This window comes from Perca fluviatilis, chromosome 20 (assembly GCF_010015445.1).
Source record: "Perca fluviatilis chromosome 20, GENO_Pfluv_1.0, whole genome shotgun sequence".
In the NCBI taxonomy this organism is placed as follows: Eukaryota; Metazoa; Chordata; class Actinopteri; order Perciformes; family Percidae; genus Perca; species Perca fluviatilis.
Window position 1 is genome coordinate 23,891,210 of NC_053131.1, and position 23,794 is coordinate 23,915,003.

The window sequence follows — 23,794 nt, forward strand, 5'->3', positions numbered from 1 at the left end:
AATTTTTTGTATCCCACCGTATCAGGATCACAAAGCTTCGATGATATATTGATAATAATGTTATTGTAAATATGGTCATACAGTGAAAAAAGAAATGGAAATCAAAAATCATGTTTTGAAATGAAATCTGTGAGATTCCGAGATTTAAAAAAAAAAAAAAATAAAAAATAAATAAAAACTTACTGTACCCTACTGGGCACAGGCATGCCTCTCTTACACAATAAAAACACATGCTCATACACCAGTTGCTGCAGTGTGGACCTGTCTGTGGGCAAGTGATCTAGCATATTGCAGAGCCTGATTGAGCAAAGGATAAGAACTTTGCAATATGTACTCCTTAAGCGCAGTTCAGACCAAAGAGAAACGGTTTTAGAACGTTGCAGGGACAAGTTGCAGCGGTCTGAACCGGCCCTTCTCAGCTCGACTCAAGCCAGCTGACGGTTTTGCTGCGACCCAGCTGGTCAAGTCACAGAGGCTGGTTTTAGAAAGTAAGGTACATCACCAGTTTCAACAGCCAATAGAGAAGTCCGCTGGTAGAGTCAGCTATAAACTATAGAAATAAAAATATCCATAATGCATTTTATTTCTTATGTTACAAATGCTGGTCGAAATGGCGAGAGTTTCAACGACCGCCCGAAAGCACGGTAACGTCATATGGTCAAGTGAGATAGAGAGAGAGCGCTCAGCGGTGTTAAAACAAAGCTGTGAATCAGAAAAATAAAACTTGTTTTTCGCCGTTTCATCTCAATATCACTAACGTTATCCACATTCATATTTACATGAAACAAATGATATATCTAGCTACAAAAAAAGCCTAAAAGTCTGAAGTTAGAACGGAAGTACAAAGAGGCATTGCTATGGAGAGGATACATTGTCTCGTTGCATTGGTGTGAACTGGCAGGTTTCACAACGCTGCACATCGTCTCGTTGTTGAAGTTGCAAGTTTCAACTCGCGAATCTTTGGTCTGAACTGGGCTTTATTTTGAAGTATATTCAACAAATTATTATGAAAATTAGCACATTCAGCAACGTTTTTATCATTAGAAAGACAGGCTACCTTATACAGTCTTTTGGTTTTACATTTCATTTTTGACTATTATGATGAGAAAAACAAATATCTAGACAGCAGCACAGGTAACAGCTGGCCAAATAACTTCAGGCACTGGTGGGATCCCTCTTCAACCAAGTGGGATTCTCCCAATTCTGAAAGTGATTTTAATGTAAAGCCTACCCAAGGCAGTGCTTTCAGTTTAAACAACTAGAGATTTTAAAACTGACATTGGGTTTAAACAACTTGGCAAACCTCCCTCTACATAACTACTTGGTTAGCCTGGTAGAAGTATTGCTACACAATAATCAATAAAAATGAAAACTTGACTTCATTCTCAAGCTAAGTTCTTTTTGTAGCCTCATCAAAAGCTCAAACAATACTTGATCTCTGAATGTGTATAGAAAGAGAGTCCTGAGAAGAGACTATTAGGCAAAATAAGTAAAAAACATCTGTGTGGGTGTACTATAGGTGTCTAATGGCAGTTACACACCAACCAGACGGCCAACCGTCGGCAGAAAAGCCAGTCGGACTGATCAGTCTCCCGGAGTTGGTCCAAAAAGTGCCACAGAACATACCAAAGAGACGAGACGTAATACGTCTCCATAACAGCAGGCGGCGCTAATCTGTATTGTTGACCAAAAAAATTAAAACCGGCAGCTGTTTGGACAAACGCGTCACATGGGTTTGTTTTCTCCGGAAATTCAAAGCCAGACTGCCATGGTGGCTTGTTCAGAATACGATCTCATACTGTACTAAAATAGTTCACTGAAACGTGTTTCTGAAAACATTTTAAGCGAGAAATAGGCCGTGCAGTTGCTGAATCTGTCTTCATTTCAGATCAACAAAGGTCAGTTTAAAAGATTTGTCAGATTTTGAGAGACTTTAGTCACGCTCATTCCGCTCGCCATTTCCGGGCGAGTCCCAAATACCCCGTCTCCGACTGAACATGTCAGGTCGGCCAAAATAAAGGCTGACGGCCCCTCGGACGGACGACGGCGCAGAACACACCGAACAGACTCAAGTCGCTGACCTCGCCAGAATCGGCCGATTATCGGGCTAGTGTGTCTGCACCTTAAGGGCTCTGAGGGCTACACATACATTTCTTTTCCAACTGAGATGGGCTTTAAGGACTTGGCCATGAAACCTTGCTATATTGTGACAAAAAATATATGTCTATTGGACCATAATACAGATGACAACCATGTTCAAATCCATTATGTCCATTTTAAAAATTTTAAACAAACTCAACATTATTTTTCCAAACTGTGAACGGCCCTCCAAAACCCCATAGGTGTTTTAAGTTATTCTGGTTGATATGCCTTGGCCAAAGGTGTGTGGTACTATGCTGAGAATGATGTGATGTTACCAGACATCATGCACTAATAATAATAATAAAGATGTAATATTTCTGTCCCAAAAGGTGCAGTCGGAACAGATTTTTACTTGCTAAATTTACTTGCATGGTGTGGTGAAAAGCAGGTGGACAGAACAGCGTGAGTAGGATTGTAGGCATTAATTGCAGGAACTAGCCTGGCTAGTGGGCTCTCTACAGCAGTCCACGTCGGAAATGATACCACTTTGTACCACAAACTTTGTTATTAACCTCTATCATTCACTCAATGCAGAATCCCTCTTTCTCTGTTCCCTGTACTATGTCGCTGAGCTGAGTCATATGATCATGGACAAAACAACAGGTCTCTTTTTACAGCGGACATTTTGACTTGTCACAGTAGGAAAATGTGTCACTTATAACATTAACAATGTCTTTGTTCTACCTAAGTGTGCTGGTATAAAAGTGAGCCAGCATGCACAACTCCAGGTCCCTGTAAATGTAGCAGCTAAATGGAGCTGAGCCATCATTCATTTCATTATTTACACCTATGCTGTTCCTACAGTGACGTGACAAAATTTCCTCTGTAAAAAAGGCCTATCAATATTTTCTAAATGACATAAATCCCAACCCACTTCAAGCCCCCCTCAAACTGGCTGGCCATTGGAGAGGTGTGCGATTTTGCGTGTCAAAGTACAATCAGACTGAACTCTGCACAAAGTGAAAGAGAATTTGTGCCTCCATAACAGGAGAGCCAGGAAAATGACAATAATTCAGTCTGTACATGCTAACATGGTCCTGAGAAAAGGTCTAATCAGCCTAAATAAAGGTGAACACCTGTGGGGATGTACAATGGGAACGCAGCACCTTTATGTTCCTATTATATTATGGACAAAAGTAACAATTATTTTTAAGGGCTTTTTTCAAGAATATAGGAACTCATTGCTATTCATCTTAAATATTTAAATTTGGTGAAAATGATACAAAAATAAAATTAGAAAACTCTAGAGGAAATGTTTTTGCAGCATTTAAAAAAAAAAAAACAGCATTTACTTTGAAGGACTCTGGTATATTATCAGCTGGTCATTTGCACTTTCCCTACGTTTATCGCTTCACTTTCTATTACTGATAGCACACTCAGAGCTGTCCTCGCAGCGAGAGGATCTCGTTTACTGTATGTCTTAAACATTGTGCATGAGGCACTACTTTGGATGCACAGGAACATCAAATTCTCTGGATCTATTTGAGTTTGTCTTCAGAGCGAGAGAGTTAATATATTTTCAAACAGAGAATGTGAAATACCCCGTCAATCATCAATAATTGCCCTCATGTATTTAGTCAATAAAACGTCACATTGGCTTTTAACGTTTTTTCCAACAAATAGACTAAAACAAAGGAACAGATGCCCCTCATCCCTGTTTACAGCTCATAATACTGCTGCTGGTACATGTTAGAGCTGTCATTGCAGGGTATAACTCAGGGAACAATTAAAGTACATCTGGAAACAAATCAGAACATAAACTGCATTTTATGATGGGTAAAAATGTTTGTGAGTTGAGTAATACTACCTTTTAATGTACATAGAACCTACATTTAGGTTAGATTCACCTAATTATGGATCCGTCACAGACTATTTACTTATAGGCAGGGTCCGAAATTAACACCTGCCAAGTGCCAAATGCCGGTAGATTTTCCGTCTGGCAAGTAAATCTTGAAAGGCTCTCCGTCACACTGGCAAGCACCGAGTCAAAAAGTTAATTTCGGACTCTGCATATAGGGCTTTTTAATGATGGGTGTTACAAAATGTACGGTGCATCAGAACAAGGAGAGATTTGTTCTTAAAATCTAATATCTTCATAAAACAGAGGAAATTAAGGCCTATAATAAGAATCCCAATTCTCTCTTCAGTTAAGCTCAATAAAGGCTCTGGACACTATTTGATAATGTATGGTAATTAGCTTATCTTTCAAGTAACTTGGGGACAGTTTTTATTGTAACAAACAAACAAGTTTGATGGACACATTATGCCACATTTATCAAGTATCAAGCAAGGAGTTACTTTAATCTATATTAAATTATGAAGAAAACAAAACAAAAACAAAAAAAACTGATGCTAGATGAGTTCTCATACTTTGACATTGAAACTCAATAAAAAGCCATTTGCCAACACTAAATTTCAAACAAAAGCTAGACACTATATTGTATTAAGTTGCTGTGAGGTGTAAATTCACAACTTCTGAACAGAGGCATCACGGCCTTCATCTTTCCGTTTGCAGAAAAGAGGGAGGATACATAGAATACGGACCAGACACATAGCACACAAAAACAAAAGAGACAAGCCATCTTCAGCTGAAAAGCTGTTAATAGGAACTGCGTCCGAGGTCACATATTTCAACAGACACAATATACAGCTGAGTGGCACATAGGGGTACTTAGCAAAAGGTCAAGGCCACGCCTCTTTTATTGGGGATAGAACACTGAAGACCCTATAGATCAATATAATGATGTATTCTATGCATTTATTTCTTGTTATAGACATGTCTAATAATTATTTTGTGACCTTGCCTGAACCTGAGGCTGGATATTGCTTATCTGGACATACAGGGCTCTAGACTAACTTTTTTTACTGGGAGCACTGTTTAGGGGCACACAAATGCACATTCAGAAATGTAAAAAAAAGAGAAAAAAAAGAAGTACTATTACTGTCAATGTACTGTATTATTGCCTCAGAGAAGCTCTCCTTCCCTCCTCACTGTCTTTTTTTTTTTAACACTGAAATAGCAATCCTATCTAAAGTGATTAAACTTTCATGGAATGGGGAGTATCTAACTATCTAACATCCAGTGTGGGAAAGAAACCGTGATGAGCAAGCCAGAGAGAGAGAGGAACTCACGACACTCACACAAGCACTATTTGTTTTTACGAGGTAAATAGTTATACATTTAGCAGCCTAGATGTATTCTTCTACCATAGAAGCAGTCTCTGCTCTCTGCTGTCACATTTCTACTTCTCTGTGAGGGAGCGGTACCGCAGTGTTGATGTAAAAATGCAAATAGATCAGTGAATGCACAGGCAATTAAGTGATATCCCGCAGTAGTGGTGTTGAAATAAAATCCTCCCTTTTTGTCTGAGACCGAGACAACACTGAGTAAAAATGCGGTCGATTTTTTGACGAGAACAGCACTGCCGAGGTCTAGCAACACAGCTCCGCCAACCGGAAGTGCACACAAGCCGGATTGAGACCGTAAACAAAGTGGGATGAAGAGAGGATGACTAACCTTAGGCTAAGGCTAACTCCTTATCGGCTATCACTAAGCAGCATTTTCCTCACCAATGTACACTCTAGCAAACAAAATGCACGATCTCCGGCTGCGCATCACCACTCGTAAATGTATTTTGGAATGCAACGTCATGATTTTCACGGAAACATGGTAACAACAGTGCTGTGCAACAGCATGTGCGGACGATGAGTTTGAAGGCACGTAAGTGAGACACACAAATGTAGATCACTAATCACTCACAGACCCTCACCCTCTCACACACATTGGCCCACTCTGGCAGACTCTCTCTTCTCCTTTTTCAACATGAAATAAAAAAAGTCATCATATGTGAAGGTCGCACATGCACGAGTAGTTGTAAAAAAATACTTTCACTACAGTGTTTCCTCTATGTTGATATTACCATGCCGCCACGGTATCAGAAATAGGGCAGACGCACAACAGGGTTACCGCTATGTACACCGCGCACTGCCGCTGCTTCAGCTGTTTATGAAAAGTCATAAAGTCGTAATTATAGGACTTTGCAGAGCCATGTGCTCTACTGAACTCAAGCGAACCGTCATCCGCTCTCTCTCACCTTTAGGGTGAGCAACTGGAACAGTGACAGGACGTCATCACTCGCAAAGTCATTGCAACCAAATAAACAACAGGGCAAGTACACTTGTCATTCAATCTTAGGCAACAGCCGCAACATGAAATCTGCACTCACGCGGGTCCCGTGAAATATGACAGCTACAGTTTATTGGAAAATAGCATTGTGGACACTGAATTTGATGAATTTACTGTTTATCAGACCCCATATGAGACAAGAAGCTAACGTTAGCGAATGCTGCGGTGACGGTCCCTCTGCCTTTGACTCCCCGCTGCAGGAGACGCTGTATTCGCTGTATTAACGTTACCGTTTTAAAACCGTTTTCCAGCTTAGTGGGGGTGCATACGTAGCAATGCATGAAAAACGTAGCTAGTAATGTTCACTCAGCGTTTTGTTTTGTTGTTAAACTGTGTGTAAAATGAGCGTAGACGTTAAATCACCGGTTTCAGGTAACGGGCACCCTGCGGTACCGTCTATTTGCTGGATGGTTTCAAGGTAACTAAAGTAGCTAAAATTAGCAGATAAGCCCGTTGACAGCGACGTTATAAGAAACTTCACGCTGTTTTCAGGTAACGTTAATTTTTGACATTCAACACCGCCCCCGCCCCCTCCAGCTGAAAACAATTCTAGAGGAAACACTGCACTATCTCAAAAAATGGTCGCAAAATGTGGCCATTTGGTCAGTCTGACGCCCTGCTATACAGCCTCCCACTTTAACGTTAGCTATCCATCAGTAGTAACTGTCACCACCATCATTTAGCGATTTACCACACTGACGGTGAAAATTCATGTTCATGTATCTTATGAGCCCCAAACTAGGTGTGAAAGTCTTGGTTAAACCACTAAACAACAGCTTTTCGGCATTTTCCTGTTTCTCTCCTGATGTGACAGAGCGATTCTTTCCCCCAAAATGGAGCCTTGGCAATGACACGATGTCAGTCTGGTCCATAGCTTGGAGCCATAACAACCATCTACCAGGACCTTTTTTAGGACATGTCGGGGGAGGAGAAAAAATCGAGATCAGCATTTTCGGATGTATTGTTGGTGCAACAAACTACACCAACTCTTTGGCAGAGTGTTATTAAATTAAAACAGTTTGTTTAAAAGTAAAACTTTGGAGATATGTTTAACTTCCTTTGTTGCCTTTTTATGCAGAATCTGAAAGTAATTTGTTAGCTTGTCACTTGTGTGAGGCAGTGGAGGCTTAAATACCAAAACCTGATCAGCAGATTTGACATCTTCCAGTTGTTTCACAACATGTATGCCAATATGAAAAACACTTCCACGCTGTGTGTGCAGAAGACATTAACTCTGCATCACTGCTACTCTGTCAAAACAAACATCCAGGGTTTAAGCACTGTGAAACATACAACCCTCAGGGAATGAAATTACCATGTTAATAAATAGTCATATTAATGTGATACTAACAGTGGCTTACTCTTGAATGACTCTTGACCAACTCTTGAAAATTCCGCACAAGGTGTGTTTCATGAAGACGCCTCAAAAATAATATCCATCTTAAAGCAGTCCGTGCTCATAAGCCTATGCCATATGAAATAAAGTGTATATATGTGATAGCCAGAGGATTAATGCTGAATTACTGAAACTGTGTGTTCAGTGATGAAGCAGCACTTTAAAAGAATTTGGATCTAAAAGTCCACATTTTATAAATCCCCAATGTCTATTTCCATCCTCACAACTCCTGAATTTAAACCCAGCACCAACTAAATGATTGCTCAAGCTCCATCAGTGTGCAGTATGAAGCGACTCAGGAAATGTTCTGACTTCAAGAAAGAAAGGTGCATCAATTAGACCACAACACAAATTTTGTCATGAGACAAAAGAAAAAGAATGAACAAGACTGCACCTTCGACGTCCAACACAATCAAAGCATGAAGCCAACATCGACCAATGCATGATAACCAGAGAGGGGGAAGGGGAGTATAGCCCACAGTGGCAACAGCAAAACCCCCGCTTGTCTGGGTGTGTGCGAGCAAATTAGATTTTAAAATTATTTTAGTCTTCTTCCATCTTCCTTGTGAAACAACCCATACTCCTACCTAAGCTGGTTAGGGATTTTCTTATCTCTTTGTAACTCTCTCCACCCCATCCTCCTGCTTCACATTCAGTGCTTTGGGGGAGCTGGGAGAGCTGCTGAGGGAAGGGGAAACGGGCGTTATTTACAAGCAACATAAGGCACAGTAACACCAAAAGCACATCAGTTCAAGAGTACAAACAGGACAAGGAAACAAATTATAAGAGTTATCGTTAAGGACTGCTGTCCTGGACTTGTGCTGTCAGGCCTTGAAATCTTCAATTAATTCACATAATAAATAATAATAATAATACACATAAAGTATTAATTAATAATAAAAAATATAATATACATTTGTTAAGCAAAATGTCTTCACTCTCAGCCTGCATCCCTTTAGCATCTCAGAAGAAAATGCTGAGCAGTTTTGCATTTGAGGTGAACTATAACCACAGATGGTCATAGGGACTTGGTCAGTGTTGGTTGATCAGCCCTTTCTCTGACAGGCTTTTAATAGGTCCAGGTTTTAGGAAACCAGCCATTAGTGTAATGTAGTCGCAGCATAGGAGACAAATTACAGAAAGGGTCTTTTTGTCAAAATAGAGACAAATCTTGATTTAAAAAGGAAACCTTGACTGTAATCTTTTAAAAATCACATCTATAAAACTAAATAAAAGGAAGCAGGATTTCATTAAGATAGTTTTTATTGCAGGTGAGTGCAATATTAGAAGATCTTATGATGTGGGCCTCTATTAAAAGCACTATCCTTTTAAACACACCCTAGTTATGTCACTGTTTAGGAAAAACTTGGCAAACAATGTTGGGCATTAAAATGTTTCTACGTGCCTACAAGTGATCGAGTTATGGCTTATACATTGGTGTGTGTAGTTACTGACTCCATGCAATTGTGTCTCACATTTCTGTGTTAACTACTGAGAATGTTGTACAGGAAATAAAAAGGTGAAGCAACCAAAATATCAAAATCTACCTTTGACAGGTGATCCTTGGACAACTATTACTAAGCGAGTAGAGCAGCGCTTTGGTTTTTTTTGGTTTAATCTAACGTTGGTCTTAGAACAAAAATTGGTTCCTCAATTGGGTAGCATTTTCAACAAGACCATTAGCAAGATTCAAAAGGGCAAACCATTGACTAGCAACTACATTTTAGGATCTTTGAAATATTAAATACTCATTAACAACATTCAAACCATAAACTGATGACTGTTTTTTCCCCCACAATTTGATGTTATTCTATAAGCAGCTATTGCCAATGATGCAGCTGTCCACACAGGTCACGTAACGGCTCAATTTACATGCGTATCCATGACCCCAAGGGCCTTCTAAGGCTTCAAGTCCAGTTTCTTCCATTTTACTAGCGCAACTACAGAGTGCTACCAAAACATGGGTGACCACACAGCAGTGACTGAGTGTGTCCAACGTAGACACTGGCAGAGGACTGAAGCTGCTGCTCTGCAGACACGTAGTTAAAATACTTGCAACTTAACGGGTGAAAGCGTCTAGTCATACCGTTCCAGTTTAAAATATTTTTACCACCAAATGGTAGCAGTCACATGTACAATTAATTCCACTGTTGTTCTTTTGTCTATGTTGATACATTTGGCCATTATGAAATCAACCAATCAGCTCTAACATAACATTGAGCCTCTAACATGGCTTCCAATCAGAGCAGTAACTCACGTCAAACTCATTCCAAACAATTTGTTCAAACATTAGAAAGAAGCACTGAGATTTGACATGTCACAGGAGGAAAAGCACCGGTGTAAATAATAAAAGGATTGATGGCTGAAATCAATTTAGCCACTTGGTTTCAGGGTCCTGGTATTGTGCACGCTGGCTCACTGTTACCCTCTCCTGACCTAGTTGGACACTTCAGCGATTGCTGCAATCTATTCATGGTAGTCAAAATGTCTGCTGTGAAAATGGCCTTTTGCTATAACTAAAGCTAAGGGATTTATACTTGTGGTGCAAAATAATAATGCCATTTAATGCAAATTCCCTTTTGGCATCATCCACTTTAGTTTATTTCTGATTTTCTACAACAGCAAAGCTTACAAAAGATTTTTGTGCAGCAGCACTCTTAAGTGCCAAATGTTAGATTTTCCAACCAGCATGTGAAAATGGCAGACTTTTCAGAGTGATCTGAGCCTTCAACTGCATCACGATGCAGTGATAAGGCAACACACCATAGTTAATATGAAGTCCCACAGGATCTCAATCCTGCTGCAGCTCTCTACCCAATACCCCCCAACACATATTATCTGAGGTAAGCAAAATTTGTTGTTAGTCCAGTTGTATGAAAAATTGTTTGTGCGGTGCCAACATGATGGGCTCTTCTCATCGTCAAGCATAGTATAGGGCTGGTGCGATTAATCAAATTTTATTTTTAATTCTGATTTTGGCTTCCAACGATTATGAAAACAAGATAATTGAGATAAAACTATTGTGTCGCATTCAGTTTCACAACGATGCACTCGTTTTGTCTTTGTCTTTGTATTTCTCATTTTCTCTCTTTTACTTTTAATGTTTTTCAGTTTAAATTATATTTAAAGTTCTAGAAAATCCACTGTAAAGTTCAATAATTGCATGATGTTTCCAAAGTCAAAGAGTAATCGTGTTAAATAATCTTGATCTTAAAATTGACTAAAATAATCGTGCTTATGATTTTCTCCATAATCAAGCAGCCCTAGTGTCCCATGTGGAAATTGGGTATTGAGAAAAACATACAGTACATAGACTAATATGCATCATGCTTACATGTTTGGCTTCATTGCTCGTTTCGCCTCGGATCTAAAGTTCTTCCACTAACCCAACGCTTTCTCACTGCCTGCCATATTTGTAAACCTACCATCTACATGCTGGTGTGACATAAGTTTCAGTCTTAAGGATTCACATAAAACAAAGAGGTACTTGAAGAACAACAGATGCATTTGTACTACTTTTAGGTTATGCAATCAGTGAATGAAAAGTGTGTCCAAACTTTTAACTGGTACTGTATTTGTGAAGGGAAATAGTCATCAAAAGTTGATATGCTCATACAAGCCCTTCACAGTCTCTTACGAGGCTGCATTATTTAGCGGTTATTATAAAACTGAATTATTTCCTAGATGTTGTACACACGTTTTCACATGGATACAATTATGTAAAAAAAAAATCAGCAGCTTGTAAAGTACTATGAGGGCATACCGCCACTAGCATAATCATTTTAATGTTGTATAATTGACATCACCCCACAGAGTCTACATTTGCATTTTTTCTTATGTTAGCTTGAGTTTAGTATTTTGTATTTCATCAACAACAAATTGGTCCTTATAAAAAGGTAGTGTTTAGATGTTATTTGAATGATGTTTAAAAAGCCTTGTGACATATGATAATGCAGTTTGTGGCTTAAACGTGTTCTTTGTTGGGAATAAAATATCTGTTTAACATTTTGCTTACTGTCTTATTTATTACTCAAAAACAGAAATAAATGCCTTTAATGTCTTACTACATATTGAAAAACAGCTGTGAACCTGCTTTTTCTCTCGAGTAATTTTACCTAGGTTTAAACATGAAAACTAGAAAAATAATGCCCATAGCTGGATGGTTAGGCATATATATTTTTCTTAACTTAAGAATTTGAGAGCATTTCTTTATTCCCCATTACCTGCCTCATCCTTTAACACTACATACTTACTTTTATAGCTTTGATTCCAGACTTGGTGATCTGGGTCATCTTGGCCTTGGAGATTGGCGGCTTGTACTCATTCAATGAGTACAGCTGAAAAATGAAATGAGACAACAGACAACATATTTTGTTATTAAATGCTACTATTAAAATGTTCTCTTAATGGTCTTTAAATGACTAACAGTTATATGAACAAGTAGTAGTCCAAAGCATCATGCCTCTAGTCTGCAAGCTAAAAAGAAACGCATCCTGACGTCACGCTGCAGTGGCCAATAACGTAACCGGTAATCAGACTCGGCAATCTGTTTTGAGGCGGTGTGAGAGTCCCATACAGTTAACAGTACACATCACTGTCTCTATCGCTGCCAAAAGAGTTTAAAAAGACCATATACAGGCACTTCACTGCCAATGCGTTTGTGTAACAGCTGATTGTTTCCTGCAACAAGCTCCAGCACAATGCACTGTCGCTGATCTCGTTTCTTTCTCTGTGAAATTAAAGCCTTAAAGTGCGTTCCGATATATCGAGATCATAAAATGATCTGACGGAAAACACGAATTGTGAAATTATAAGTTACTTGTGCTACATTGGGGGGTTAGCTAAAGAACACAACAGGACGTCACACAAATTTAAGTGATCCTCCCACCGCTGCACAAGCCTGCGGCGAATCGCCGGACCGAGCTTGAATGAACATTTTAAGTCTTTTGGCATAATAACGTTTGTCAATGCCGACAAATAGCTAGGTGCGCTAGCTTTATACAGTTAACCTAACGTTAGCTATGAAGCTATCTAATTATAGTACTAGCTTATCATAAGTAAGGTTAGTTTATATTATGTGCAACAGTTACGTTACACTAGGAAGCTAACGCTAATTCGGCCAGAATTGCATGGAAATAATTATTTGGCAAAAAGGCAGTGACTGCGAAGTATTTCACCACGTCCATATTAGCTAGTTAGCTCACCAAGTTATCTCGCAACTGAGGCGGTTTTGCTAACTTGTAGCTAGCTAACGTTAGCTAGCTAGTTAGTTACCGTTAGCACCAGTCTGTGGAAAATATTTGCTCATAAACTTGCAACCAAACACGAGATGTGTTAAGAAACATAATCTCTTAACAGCTAGTCCGTACAGTCAACATGAATTAGCTAGACACATAATAATTAAACGTTGTCGCTGTATTGTTATGCAGACAGCGGCCTTGTGTGAGACTACCCTCCTCTCCTGCTACTTGATGCTAAAGTTAGCATACTGGCTACCGCAAATGTGAATAAGACAACATTTTCTACTATCAATGTGTTCAGAATTGTGTAAGGGTTTCAAACAAACCTCATTGTTAAAGTGTTTGACGGCCTCCATAGTTTTGCTCGCAGTTGACTGTAAATATTTACAGATATCTCCTCAATAACCGGTTAGAGACATGCATGCTCGACGTTTAGTGAGATGGAGGAGACTGCCAATATGGCGCATAACCTCAATAGGAAATCTGCAGAGAGACCGACGACTCCTAGCGTCAGTTTCGGGACACTACAAGTAGTACCAAAATGTCTTCTCTGTACACAAACACACACTCATCTTTGGTGACATTGACATAAATGTCACCATAAACATAAATAAAGTGGAAAATGTTCATTCTTGTGAAAACACTTTATTTCCCTGTATACAAACAAGCACACTGACTTTCATATAATCGATATCAAAGAGAATTGACATCACACATCCATGTACAACTATTTACACCGAGTTCAAATTTAGCATGCACAACAGATGAAACATAATTCAGAAAAAAACAAAAACAAAAAAACATCTTTGTGCCTGGAGCTTGGTTGAGCCCCTACCAGTAGGTGTTGATGTCAGATGACCCTGCTGGCCATTCCTAAGCATGTTGCTTTCTGGAGCTGTGGCTGTGCTCCAGTGTGCACAGTCACATTATGCCTGATGTCTGTATCTGAATGACCTCCTAATTATCTGCTTATGTGTAACTAGTACAGGGTTGGGGTCTGTTGAACTTGTTTGTAAGAGCCTGGGGTGGTCTGCCTTCAGGAACAATATTAGATTTTTTTTCCTGAGAATTATCCACCATGCATCCTGTGTATAAATGCAAACGAATACTGCTACATCCTGCCTTAGGTCCAATAGACTGCATACCATTGTTTAGTAATAAGGTATTTTTCACATTTGCAATAAAATATAAATTAAGTTGTCTGTTACGGTCAGTGCTTGTGGTCAAAAAAGTCCAAAGCATGTTTGCATTAAGGTTGGAATTCATCATCTAAAAATAGTAGCCTATGCTTTGGTTAAGTAGAATACATAATTACATAGCATTCTCTACTGAAACTGAGGTGATTTCTTAAATTACATTGCAGTAACAATGATTTGACATTTTGACTCTTAAAATTAAAATCTGAAATTATCATGACTTGTGACCAACATTTATTCAGTTAGTGCAGGCCCTGGTGTTCAGTTTGGAAAGTCTTAATGATGTAGTATTATGAAGCATGATGATATAATTTATTGGGTGAACAAACGCACCAATCATTCAAAACAGTTGCTGTAAAAACCATGTGTAACAGGAACTGATGGTGCATGGCACCAATAATTGACTGAAAACAGTTAAAATGTGTTCACTGATTAAATCAGATCAATCAAGTAGATGGTAGCTACTATAAACACAAATGTTTCCATGCAGAGAACAATGGATCAATTATTACAACATACTCCATCATTCCAAATATTAAAACAATTTATGCATATATTTATAAAATTACAACATAGAATAATCATTTGTAAAATGTGATCTTACAAAACAAACAGTAAAAGTAATACTAAAACACATTTCACATTTTAATGTGACCTGCTAATCATATGTCTGCATCATCTTCATTTAGGAACTAAAAACACTCTTCTTCATTGATCCAGTTACTTGTTGAATAGCTGATATGGAATAGTAGTCTCAATTGAAAACAGCAGTGGGTGTGTCCAAAGTAAAAGTCCTCCAAGTCCGGACACCAGTCATGAGGAGTCTTTATAAACTGGTCTCGACCACTGGAGCAGCAATGACTGATGCTGCAGCTTTTGTGGCCTTTGATGCCACCTGCTGGTCCTGTTTAACACAGATCTCCTGCACCAATGGTACATTGGCCTCCTTCCACTTTCTGAACTTGCCTGAGGTAAGCCCCGGGACCGACAACACCTGCTCTATTGCCTGTAGGTCTGCCTCTTTTGACTGCACCAGAAAAGAAGAGAGAAAAATTTAATAATTGCAGCTCTCCGAATCTAAAGAATCGACATAGTTGTGCAATTCACACACTAGCTGTACTGTAACTGTGTAATATAAAATAAAAAGTGGAAAAACAAAATATGTACCTTTAATGTGCTGTTCAGAGTCCTGATAAGGTGCAATTTATCATTGACAGTGTTGTTTTTACAGCGTTTTATGAAGGAGGCCCTAAATTCCCTTTTCGTGGATGGTTTACGATCTCCTATTGGCGAGAGGCTGGCCTCTTTTAGACGAATATACAACTTCTCCATCTCATCTGAACTGTTCCCATGACCCCCTGCAACAAGATTAGGTAATATATCATCACCATCCATACACATCACAAAGATTTCATTGAGTAACTACATGTTTTGCAGGGATTTAAGGTTCCTCAAGTCACAGAGACAGCAACATGCATTGATCAGGCAAAAATATAACAACACTGCTTAACATAACACAGATAGGTCACAGACAAAGGAGACAGGGTAGAAAATATATTAAATATAATGAAATGTGCCAGCAAATACATGAACTGACATATCTTCCTTTGAGCTATGATATTAACCAAAGTTTTTAAAACAGGAAATGCTCTCTGCTATCATGTTTCCTTACGAGTGGAAATGATACAGCAGATATTAGAATCTGCAGTCTCCTTTATTTAAAATGAAAGTTTGATCAAAAACAAAACAACTGTCTTAAAGTTTTTAAAGTATAAAAGTCACAAAACCACAACTGATCAAAGGAGCAAAATAAAGTCTCACCTTCATTTTCAGCACCTGAAACAACCTCCTGTGACTCCGCCTCAGCAGCAGGGCTTTCCTCACTGGATCCCGCTTCCCGAGGATCCGGGTGAGGCGAGCTCTCCGACGCCTGGGGGTCATCCTCTTCTTCAGTTTCCTCCTGCGGAGGTCGATGTGAGTGTACTTGAGCTGAGCACACCACTGCCGTTTCCCCAGTGGGATGGGATGCCTGCGAGACCAGGTCCAACCAGGACTGCCGGTGCTTGGCGAGCGAGGAGGTGGAGCTCTGTGATGTCATCGTGCTGACGGGAGACGAGAGCGAACCGTTGGCTTCGCTGGGGACCGCGGAGGAGTAGGGGGGAGGAAGGGTACCCTGAAAGACAGATGCACTATGGTCAGACGTAATACTGTACCATCAATTAAAAAAAACGGTTTTGTTCAGTCGAATACGGCAGTTTTATCACGTATGGAAAGAAAGAAATCTTGTGCATTTTAAAACAAAAATGACCAGCTCCGCAAGAATAAACATAGATGGGACTGATGGTGCGGTGTCGACTGTTTGTAGAAGAGACATGACTGACCTGATGTGTGCTTCCAGGTGGACCGGACGCATCCGCGGAGTCCCGCAGGGTTTGTTCAGAGTATGGTGGAGGGGGAATCTCTGTGCTTTCAGCTTCTTCATGGTCACTGGCTTCACTATAACACTCTGCATGGGACACACACACACAGACACACACAATATATATTAACATAACACATAAAACCAGACTCCAGAAGAAGATATTTAAGTTTAGAATTAATCTAAGCAGAGACACTGAACTCTCATTAAATTCAAAAAACGAAGAAGAACAAGGCTGCTTTTCTTCGTTATAGTAATACATTTCTGATTGACATGGATGCTCACCGACGGCAGCGTTTCGTTCTGTTGGCTCATAGTGAATGGCGGCTAGCCCAAGCTTATTCAACCATCTGAAAAAGAAAAAGAACCTTCAACTCAATAACATTTGACAGAACAATACTTTTTTTAAAAACACCCTTCGAGAAATACATACAACGTTGTACTTGAATGTGACTTACAAGTTCATCTCCTCGTGGCTCTCAGCGGCAAAATAAAACATCATGACGTGTGGGTGGCACGCTTTGAACGCACTGCATGAGGAAAAGTAAATGGAAAGCAGTTAAGACAGAACGAGAAAAAAGTTTCTACTGAAATTTCTGTAAACTTTGAGTTAAACTATGTTTATTCTACTTTATTGACCTTTTTTTTTTTTTTTTTAAGATTGTTTCAAGACTATATGCTTCCTTTCACGGTGTTTGGGAGCACATTCTATGTCCTTCAGGTCCCACAATACATATAGTTACTTTTTTTAATTCAAACCACTGGTGGTGTGTCTTATCTGATGATCTGATTGAGACGAACCAGAAACTAAACTATGAGCTTACTGTTTCTTCTTGCACTCTATGGCTCTGTCGATCATGAAGTTGGCGAGGTCAATGTAGCCTTCAGCCTTTTCTGCCTGCAATGCACAGATTGAACAACAGTGAGCGTTACAAACAAAAGGATGATGTCAAACCACTTCCTGACAATGACACCTGCAGTTGGATTGCCGTAGGCTCCTTCTTCTTCTATTTTGTCCTGCCATGTAATTGTGACATAGAGTAGATCTGATTGAGGTCATCGTGCCAGTAAATCAAGCTCGTCAGTTATATGTATGCCTTTAGCAGAGTCTGAAGGTCTATTAGTGTGTGTCGCATTCAGGAAACACAGTGACACTGCTTGGCGGTTCCTGCAGTGACCAGCTGGCAGGGAGACAGCTGTGACAGAAACAAGTATGACTCATCTGCAGCCGCAGCCGCAGCCCCGGGTGCCTAACACTGTACTTCTGTGACTCAATAAGTGTTGAAAACGATTAATGCGGTTTTAAGATTCAGCTTAATTTGGGTTTTGTTCTATTTCGCAAAAATAACAGGAAAAAAACCCGCAAAAACTATTTTCTTAAGAAGTACTAAGAATGAAATGACATTGGATCTGATTACAAATGGATGGATCTGAGTCTACAGTTTTTTGATTGTTGTTTAAAAAGGTGCAAATGTTTCACTGCAGTACTTCATACATATGTAAATACAATGCACTATGACCAACTGTGTCCTGATTTTCATTTTGAACATAATGATGGATATTGTTTATAACATTTGTTTTTAAACCACATTTTCTTTAAGTCTCTTTCAGAACCTTGTATAGGATAAACATATTTCCTCTACTAGAAATATCTCCCTTCCCAATATTTTTAATAATAATAAAAAAGAATTGTACAGATCCAGACGTATTTGGTTAAAATGCATTTCATTGCTTACGTCATCAAACAGCAAACAGAAGAATAAATTTAAAATTTAAATTTATAACCATTGTGATAAGAGTTACTGAACTAAACCTGTTTTTTTCTTGCTACATTGCAATACCCCTATTGTTTTCCAAAAAACGATTACAACGCACACCACATCTGCTGCAGAAGATAGTCTCCTAGAAATTCACTTACATACATTTACTCCTGTCTGAAATGTTTGCTAAAAACAATAAAATAAGTATATTTTCAGGATCTGTTTTTTGAGCCACAGACAGGTCGAAAGTATTGAGAGACCAAACAAAGGCATTGTTTGTTATGGCCTTTTCATAAGATTTGTTGACATTAACAGAAATATTAAAAGGTGTTTTGAATTTAAAAAAAAAAAAAAAAAAACATGAATATTGCAGCCTTATTTTCTTAAAGCACAGCATAGAGAGAGGGAGAACGAATATGTCAGAGCCTGAGGTAAAACCTACATTCTACGTCAAAACCAGCGGAATAACAATTTGATTATAATATACTACAAAGTACGGTGCCAACCTGTACCAATTAAGCAAATTTGAATTTGACACAGAGAGCTCGAGAGTGTGCACAAGTGAGCAAATCATAGAGAGGACTTTACTTTATTGGTATATTTTTTGAGTAATTCTGTGTAGCTCACTGCAGAACTACAGTTGCTAACTTAAGTTTCTGTGAACAGTGATGAGCTTTGACAGCAGGTGGACATGTGTGCATCATAAATGGGTCCTGATGAAATGGGTGTTTTACTCACCAGCTGGTTGTTGTACCAGTAGAGAGCAGTCTTCTTCAGCACAAACCAGTACTTCTTCCATTTAATACCCAGGAAGCCTTTGCTCTCTTTCTTTCTGTACAGCCAGCCCTGGTGGTCTGGTTGACCCAGCTCTTTGACCGAGATTCGTCTTCTGCTCATTGTACCATTGCCTGTGCACAGAAAACACAAGCACATGAATGCACTGAGACCTCCTCCCCTTTGTCCACAGAGAAGAAAAGCCAAAGTTAAGTGAAAGTACAGCATTAGAGGAAACAAGAAGTTGCAGAGTCTAAAATCCTGACACAAACAGCCCAAACTTTTCCATTTGAGTCAAAATAGGCCAGTGCATTTTAGACTCTGCAACTTCTTGTTTCCTCTAATGCTGATTAGAGCAATTCACCAAATTAATTCTAAAAATAACACTGAACAAACCCACACAGCATCCACATTTCAAAAGGGGCTATTCCACATTCAGCCTACCTGTTCCAGTTATGAATCAGCTTGGTGTAATGATTATTGACAACAACTTAAAAACGAGAACTCGAGTTAGCTTCTAAGAAGAATCCAAGGCATTGTCACAGAGAGACAAAATAGGGAAGAACGTAACTGAGCATTTATTGTCTAAAGCCCTCTGCACACACCAATTGACCTGCCACTTCACACACGCCCACAGAGGGTCCAAATTACAGTTGAGGGCACACACAGAGACAACATGATGAGAGCTTAACAGTGACAACTTACCTCCTTGGGTCTTCTTCTTGGATTTGTGTCGGAGGGAGACCTTTTTGGAGGAGAGCAGAGGAGGCAAACGTTAGGTCAGAGGCAGCAGAGGAGAGGAACACATTAGTTCTTCTCCAGACCCCACAGCTTAGAAGAAGAGGCTGTCCGGAACATCCTGTTTTTCACATAGTGTCACATGCATTTTCTCTCTGCTGTTCTCTCTCTATCTCTCCACATTAACACACCCCTACGCTGCTCTCTAACATCCTCCTCTGTGACTTGACTTTCTGTCTTTTGCTTTGTCTCTCTCGGCTCTACTTTTCTCGTAACTTTCAAATAAATAAATAATTTAAAAGTAAAACCCAAAGAGAAACCCAACTAGACAATAACCAGCTAAGCACCTGGGGTGGATTATAAACCCTTGTTGCTATAAATACTTAACTTTGTCATCATAAAATAGAAGAAGCAGAAGTAGTCCCCCCATTAAAAAGGTTTGAATTCCATTGATTGCAAGAACAAAGCAACCTCGGCCTGTGTCGGACACAAAAAAGGAAGAAGCACTTACAGGGTTGTAGTCATCGGCAGCCATAGAAGGGGGCACTGATATGGGGAAGGCAGCCTGTTGAAAGAAACCAAAAGATACACCTTATCCACAGATGCGTAGGTTGACAGTATTACTTCCCAGATAAATGGGCAGAAAATTCTCATCAATTATTTGCCCGAATGTGACAAGAGGAAGTGACGTCATGGGCAAACCGCACAGACAATGTTTCTCAAATTTTTTTTTCTGAGTGAAAAAAGGGAGTAGAAAAAACAGCAGAAATACCGTACTCCTTCTATGGAAATTAATCAGAGTCAGAAGAAAGGCTGAAAACTTAAAAGGTTACTGCTCATGAACAGCACTTACTCATAGCTAGTGGCACGATTGCCACTCTCAGCAATTCAGCGTATGACACATACACACCTACACTACCTGAAAGTACTGACTATTAAAAAGCTTCTTTGCATTATCACATTTTGTGATGTCAAGCACAATGCAATGTCTCAACCGAAATGACCAGTGACATGAAGGGTATTGAGAAATAGTTGCCATTATGGACTAACTTCCTCTGCATACTTTAGTTCCTTATTTGTAAAGTGACAAAGCTTCCTAAGAGAGACCGAGGGAATATCAGACAGACACACAATATCAAACATTTAACTTGCCATAACAGCAAAAACCTGGGTATAATTTCACAGAAATGAAGACTCTCACTCACTCACCCACCCATTATACTTCTGTGATTTGAAATATCAGCCCAAAAGTGTCTATTTATCATACAACGTAGATATGATACCTTGAGATTGAGTGCTATACAAGAAAAACAGCCTTGAGGTCAGGACATGTAAAAGCACAGGTCTGGTCACAGGGTCCCGAGTTCAAGTCGTGCTGCAGTTGTTCGCATTCAATCACTCACCACAAACTTCATCTACAAATGTCCACAGCGAGAACAATAGAAGAAGAGAGGAAGACACATACCTGGTACTTTAAAACGTCACTAATTAGTCCAAACACCACACACAGGTAAGTACAGGATCCTCTAAAAGCTTACACAATGACAGCAAACCATAGCCAACAGCTCTTATCTAAAACTAAACCGTTGTGTGTCAGTGTATCACTGTATATGCCTGTGTGTGTCTGTCTGTCTTGCACAACACAAATGCATCACAGTTTGTTTTCCGGGTTGTGAGTTAACTGGCTGTGGCAGCTAGAAGATGATCACCACAGAAACCACAGCACAAGTCTACTTACCGAGGCTGTGTGTGTGTGTGTGTGTGTGTGTGTGTGTGTGTGTGTGTGTGTGTGTGTGTGTGTGTGTGTGTGTGTGTGTTAAGTAACTTTAAGTTACAGATTTCCAGTTTCAATTTGTAGATGTGAAAGGTTATGTGCAAGTTCCTGTTGGATTTTTTTTGCAGATGTGAAAGTGTATTTTTAGTTCTGAGATCCATGGATAGGCTACTGAACAAATGAATCGGATATTTCTGGCTTCAGTCAGTTGGCAGCTATCAGCTAACCACATACACCTACACAGTTTGTTTTTTACTCCAATGATACCAGAATATAGTTAGCTTTACAGAACGAGTGGTAGGTAACAACCGAAGCATCACATTTTTAGGTTGTGAATGTGAATACAAAATAGTAAATAAAATACATTTCACAAATTAAAAAAAATAGTAAAAGGTGTGTAATAAAATATAACAGCTAACGTTAAGACATACCAGGTTGCATCGTAGGTTCATTTTAAGTAGCCTAAATTTTTAAAACCAAAAACACGTTATTTTTTTTGAAATGTTAAATAAGTTAATGTAGACCTAAATGTTTTCAGTATTTCTAAAAGAAAATAAATTGTATCTGTAATGAAACCACTCAAACGGCACTTAAAATACCTGTCATTAACATTCAAATGCAATTTTGCCCGAGTTCAAGAACAACCACCTTAAACCCGTAAAAAATAGCTTGTAGTCTGGTCAGTCCCGTCATGTCAAACACACGTATATGTTTTTTTTTTTTTTAGTGGCCTAGCTAGCCAAAAACATCGCCTGTGAGCAAATGAATTAGTTTCGGACATTTTAACAAAATCTATAATGTTACTGTACCTGCCAGCATAACCTGAACGACTGTAGACTGGTCCGGAAGCTCTGCTCAAAGTCTGCCCAAACCTTGGCGAGCATGTCGGAAAAGGACAAAGAAGTAATTCAAAGAAAGCTCGGCTGGTTTCAGGTGAGTTCAGGACCTCTTTGGGTGTTACCCTCTTTCTTCACCTGAAAGTAACACCCAAATTCAAATTCGAGTGACATACTTTTTATTTATTTATTTTAAATCAAACGCAGCAACAACTTTTGACCTATTGATGCATTTATTGCGTTATTGTATTGTGAAATTAATAGTTTAGCTCAGGAAGTCCTCGCAGTTCCTACCCATGGCCTCTAGGTGTCGCTAAGTTACCGCTATGTAACAGACTTTTGAGCCACCAAAACAATGGCAAAAACTTAACATTCAGGGCATATACTGTAGAGCCGTAGCACATGCAATGTAGTGGCGACTACATTTTTTTTTTACTCTTTAAAAACTAATTATTTGTGTTCTATTCACAGAGTGACTAATAATGAGTGCACCTACTGAATAAGTTTAATGTCACGTATCACTAATGTAGAGTGTTAAGGCCAGGACCCAGCTGGATGGGTCCTACACAATTTTTTTCTTTTCTTTAATTGCTTTGAGACCAATTCACAAAATATACTATGGTTTCCTCTAGAAATAAAGAGAAAAATAAGTGTTTCACATTTAATTGTCCACTCATGGCCCTAGGAGGCTTTGGCCTGGCTATCAACACCCTTCACCGGGTTTGTAGCCATAACATCAATGCTCAAGCTGTATCTGTGCAGAAGCCTGGATGTTCTGGTTCTATGTTGGCCTGTGCTGGGATGGCGGTAAACCAGCAGACACATTCTTGAGTCCTGCATTATTATAGTCTCCATTTCATGTCTGCTTAAATAGACAAGGGCCTCTTCTCTCTCTCCACTTGCTGTTGCACTGCAGCGAGTGGAATGATGTGACTATGAAGAGACCCCCTCCCTTTATATCCCTCACATTCACACACTGTAGCTTCCTCTCTGCCTCCCCTCCCATTTGTCACCCTATCGTTCACATCCATATCAATAACTCCCTTGTGTTACCCCTAAAGCTTCCCCTTTAACATTTCAATTAAAAGTGTTGAATTAAATAAAGGATTTCAACACAATTCACACTCTTCTTGTTTCTGTGATGAAGGAAAAAGTCTCAGCATGCCACTTTAGGGTGATTTAAAGGGGCATTTCACTGAAGCTGTGTTTGGGTGGAAGTGAGGTAATTTTGCCTGCGACTCATGTCAAAGGCCTGAAGGATTCATGGGAATGCAAATTGGTCACACCATTGTAGCGCTCAATCTCCCATCACAATCCATGCTGAGAAGTGTCA

At 39.4% G+C, this 23,794-nt stretch overlaps 2 protein-coding genes across 7 annotated transcripts in view; both read right to left on the bottom strand.

The window, feature by feature from the left end:
• Nucleotides 1-13,439, bottom strand: part of LOC120549331 (T-lymphoma invasion and metastasis-inducing protein 2-like) — a 121,669-nt gene extending 108,230 nt beyond the window's left edge. Inside the window, exons 1-2 of the mRNA XM_039786177.1 lie at nucleotides 13,291-13,439; nucleotides 11,978-12,061 (exon numbers count right to left, since the gene is read on the bottom strand). Of these exons, the coding sequence (XP_039642111.1) occupies nucleotides 11,978-12,061; nucleotides 13,291-13,320 (114 nt within the window). The 5' untranslated portion in view covers nucleotides 13,321-13,439. The remainder of the gene's footprint in view (nucleotides 1-11,977; nucleotides 12,062-13,290) is intronic.
• Nucleotides 13,440-13,593: 154 nt separating this feature from the next.
• On the bottom strand, nucleotides 13,594-23,101 carry ipcef1 (interaction protein for cytohesin exchange factors 1). Of its 6 annotated transcripts, none has more exons than XM_039785985.1 (11): nucleotides 22,435-23,101; nucleotides 20,363-20,416; nucleotides 19,819-19,858; nucleotides 19,078-19,247; nucleotides 17,404-17,477; nucleotides 17,038-17,109; nucleotides 16,865-16,929; nucleotides 16,542-16,666; nucleotides 15,982-16,333; nucleotides 15,328-15,518; nucleotides 13,594-15,187 (listed from the first exon to the last, which is right to left on the bottom strand). In XM_039785985.1, the coding sequence occupies exons 1-11, from the start codon at nucleotides 22,507-22,509 to the stop codon at nucleotides 14,987-14,989; spliced, it is 1,419 nt and encodes a 472-aa protein (XP_039641919.1). In that variant the 5' UTR covers nucleotides 22,510-23,101; the 3' UTR covers nucleotides 13,594-14,986. The 6 variants fall into 6 exon arrangements, with proteins under 6 accessions (XP_039641919.1, XP_039641924.1, XP_039641921.1 ...); XM_039785990.1 differs by lacking the exon at nucleotides 22,435-23,101 and adding an exon at nucleotides 22,225-22,405; XM_039785987.1 differs by lacking the exon at nucleotides 22,435-23,101 and adding an exon at nucleotides 22,057-22,180.
• Between the last annotated feature and the right edge of the window lie 693 nt (nucleotides 23,102-23,794).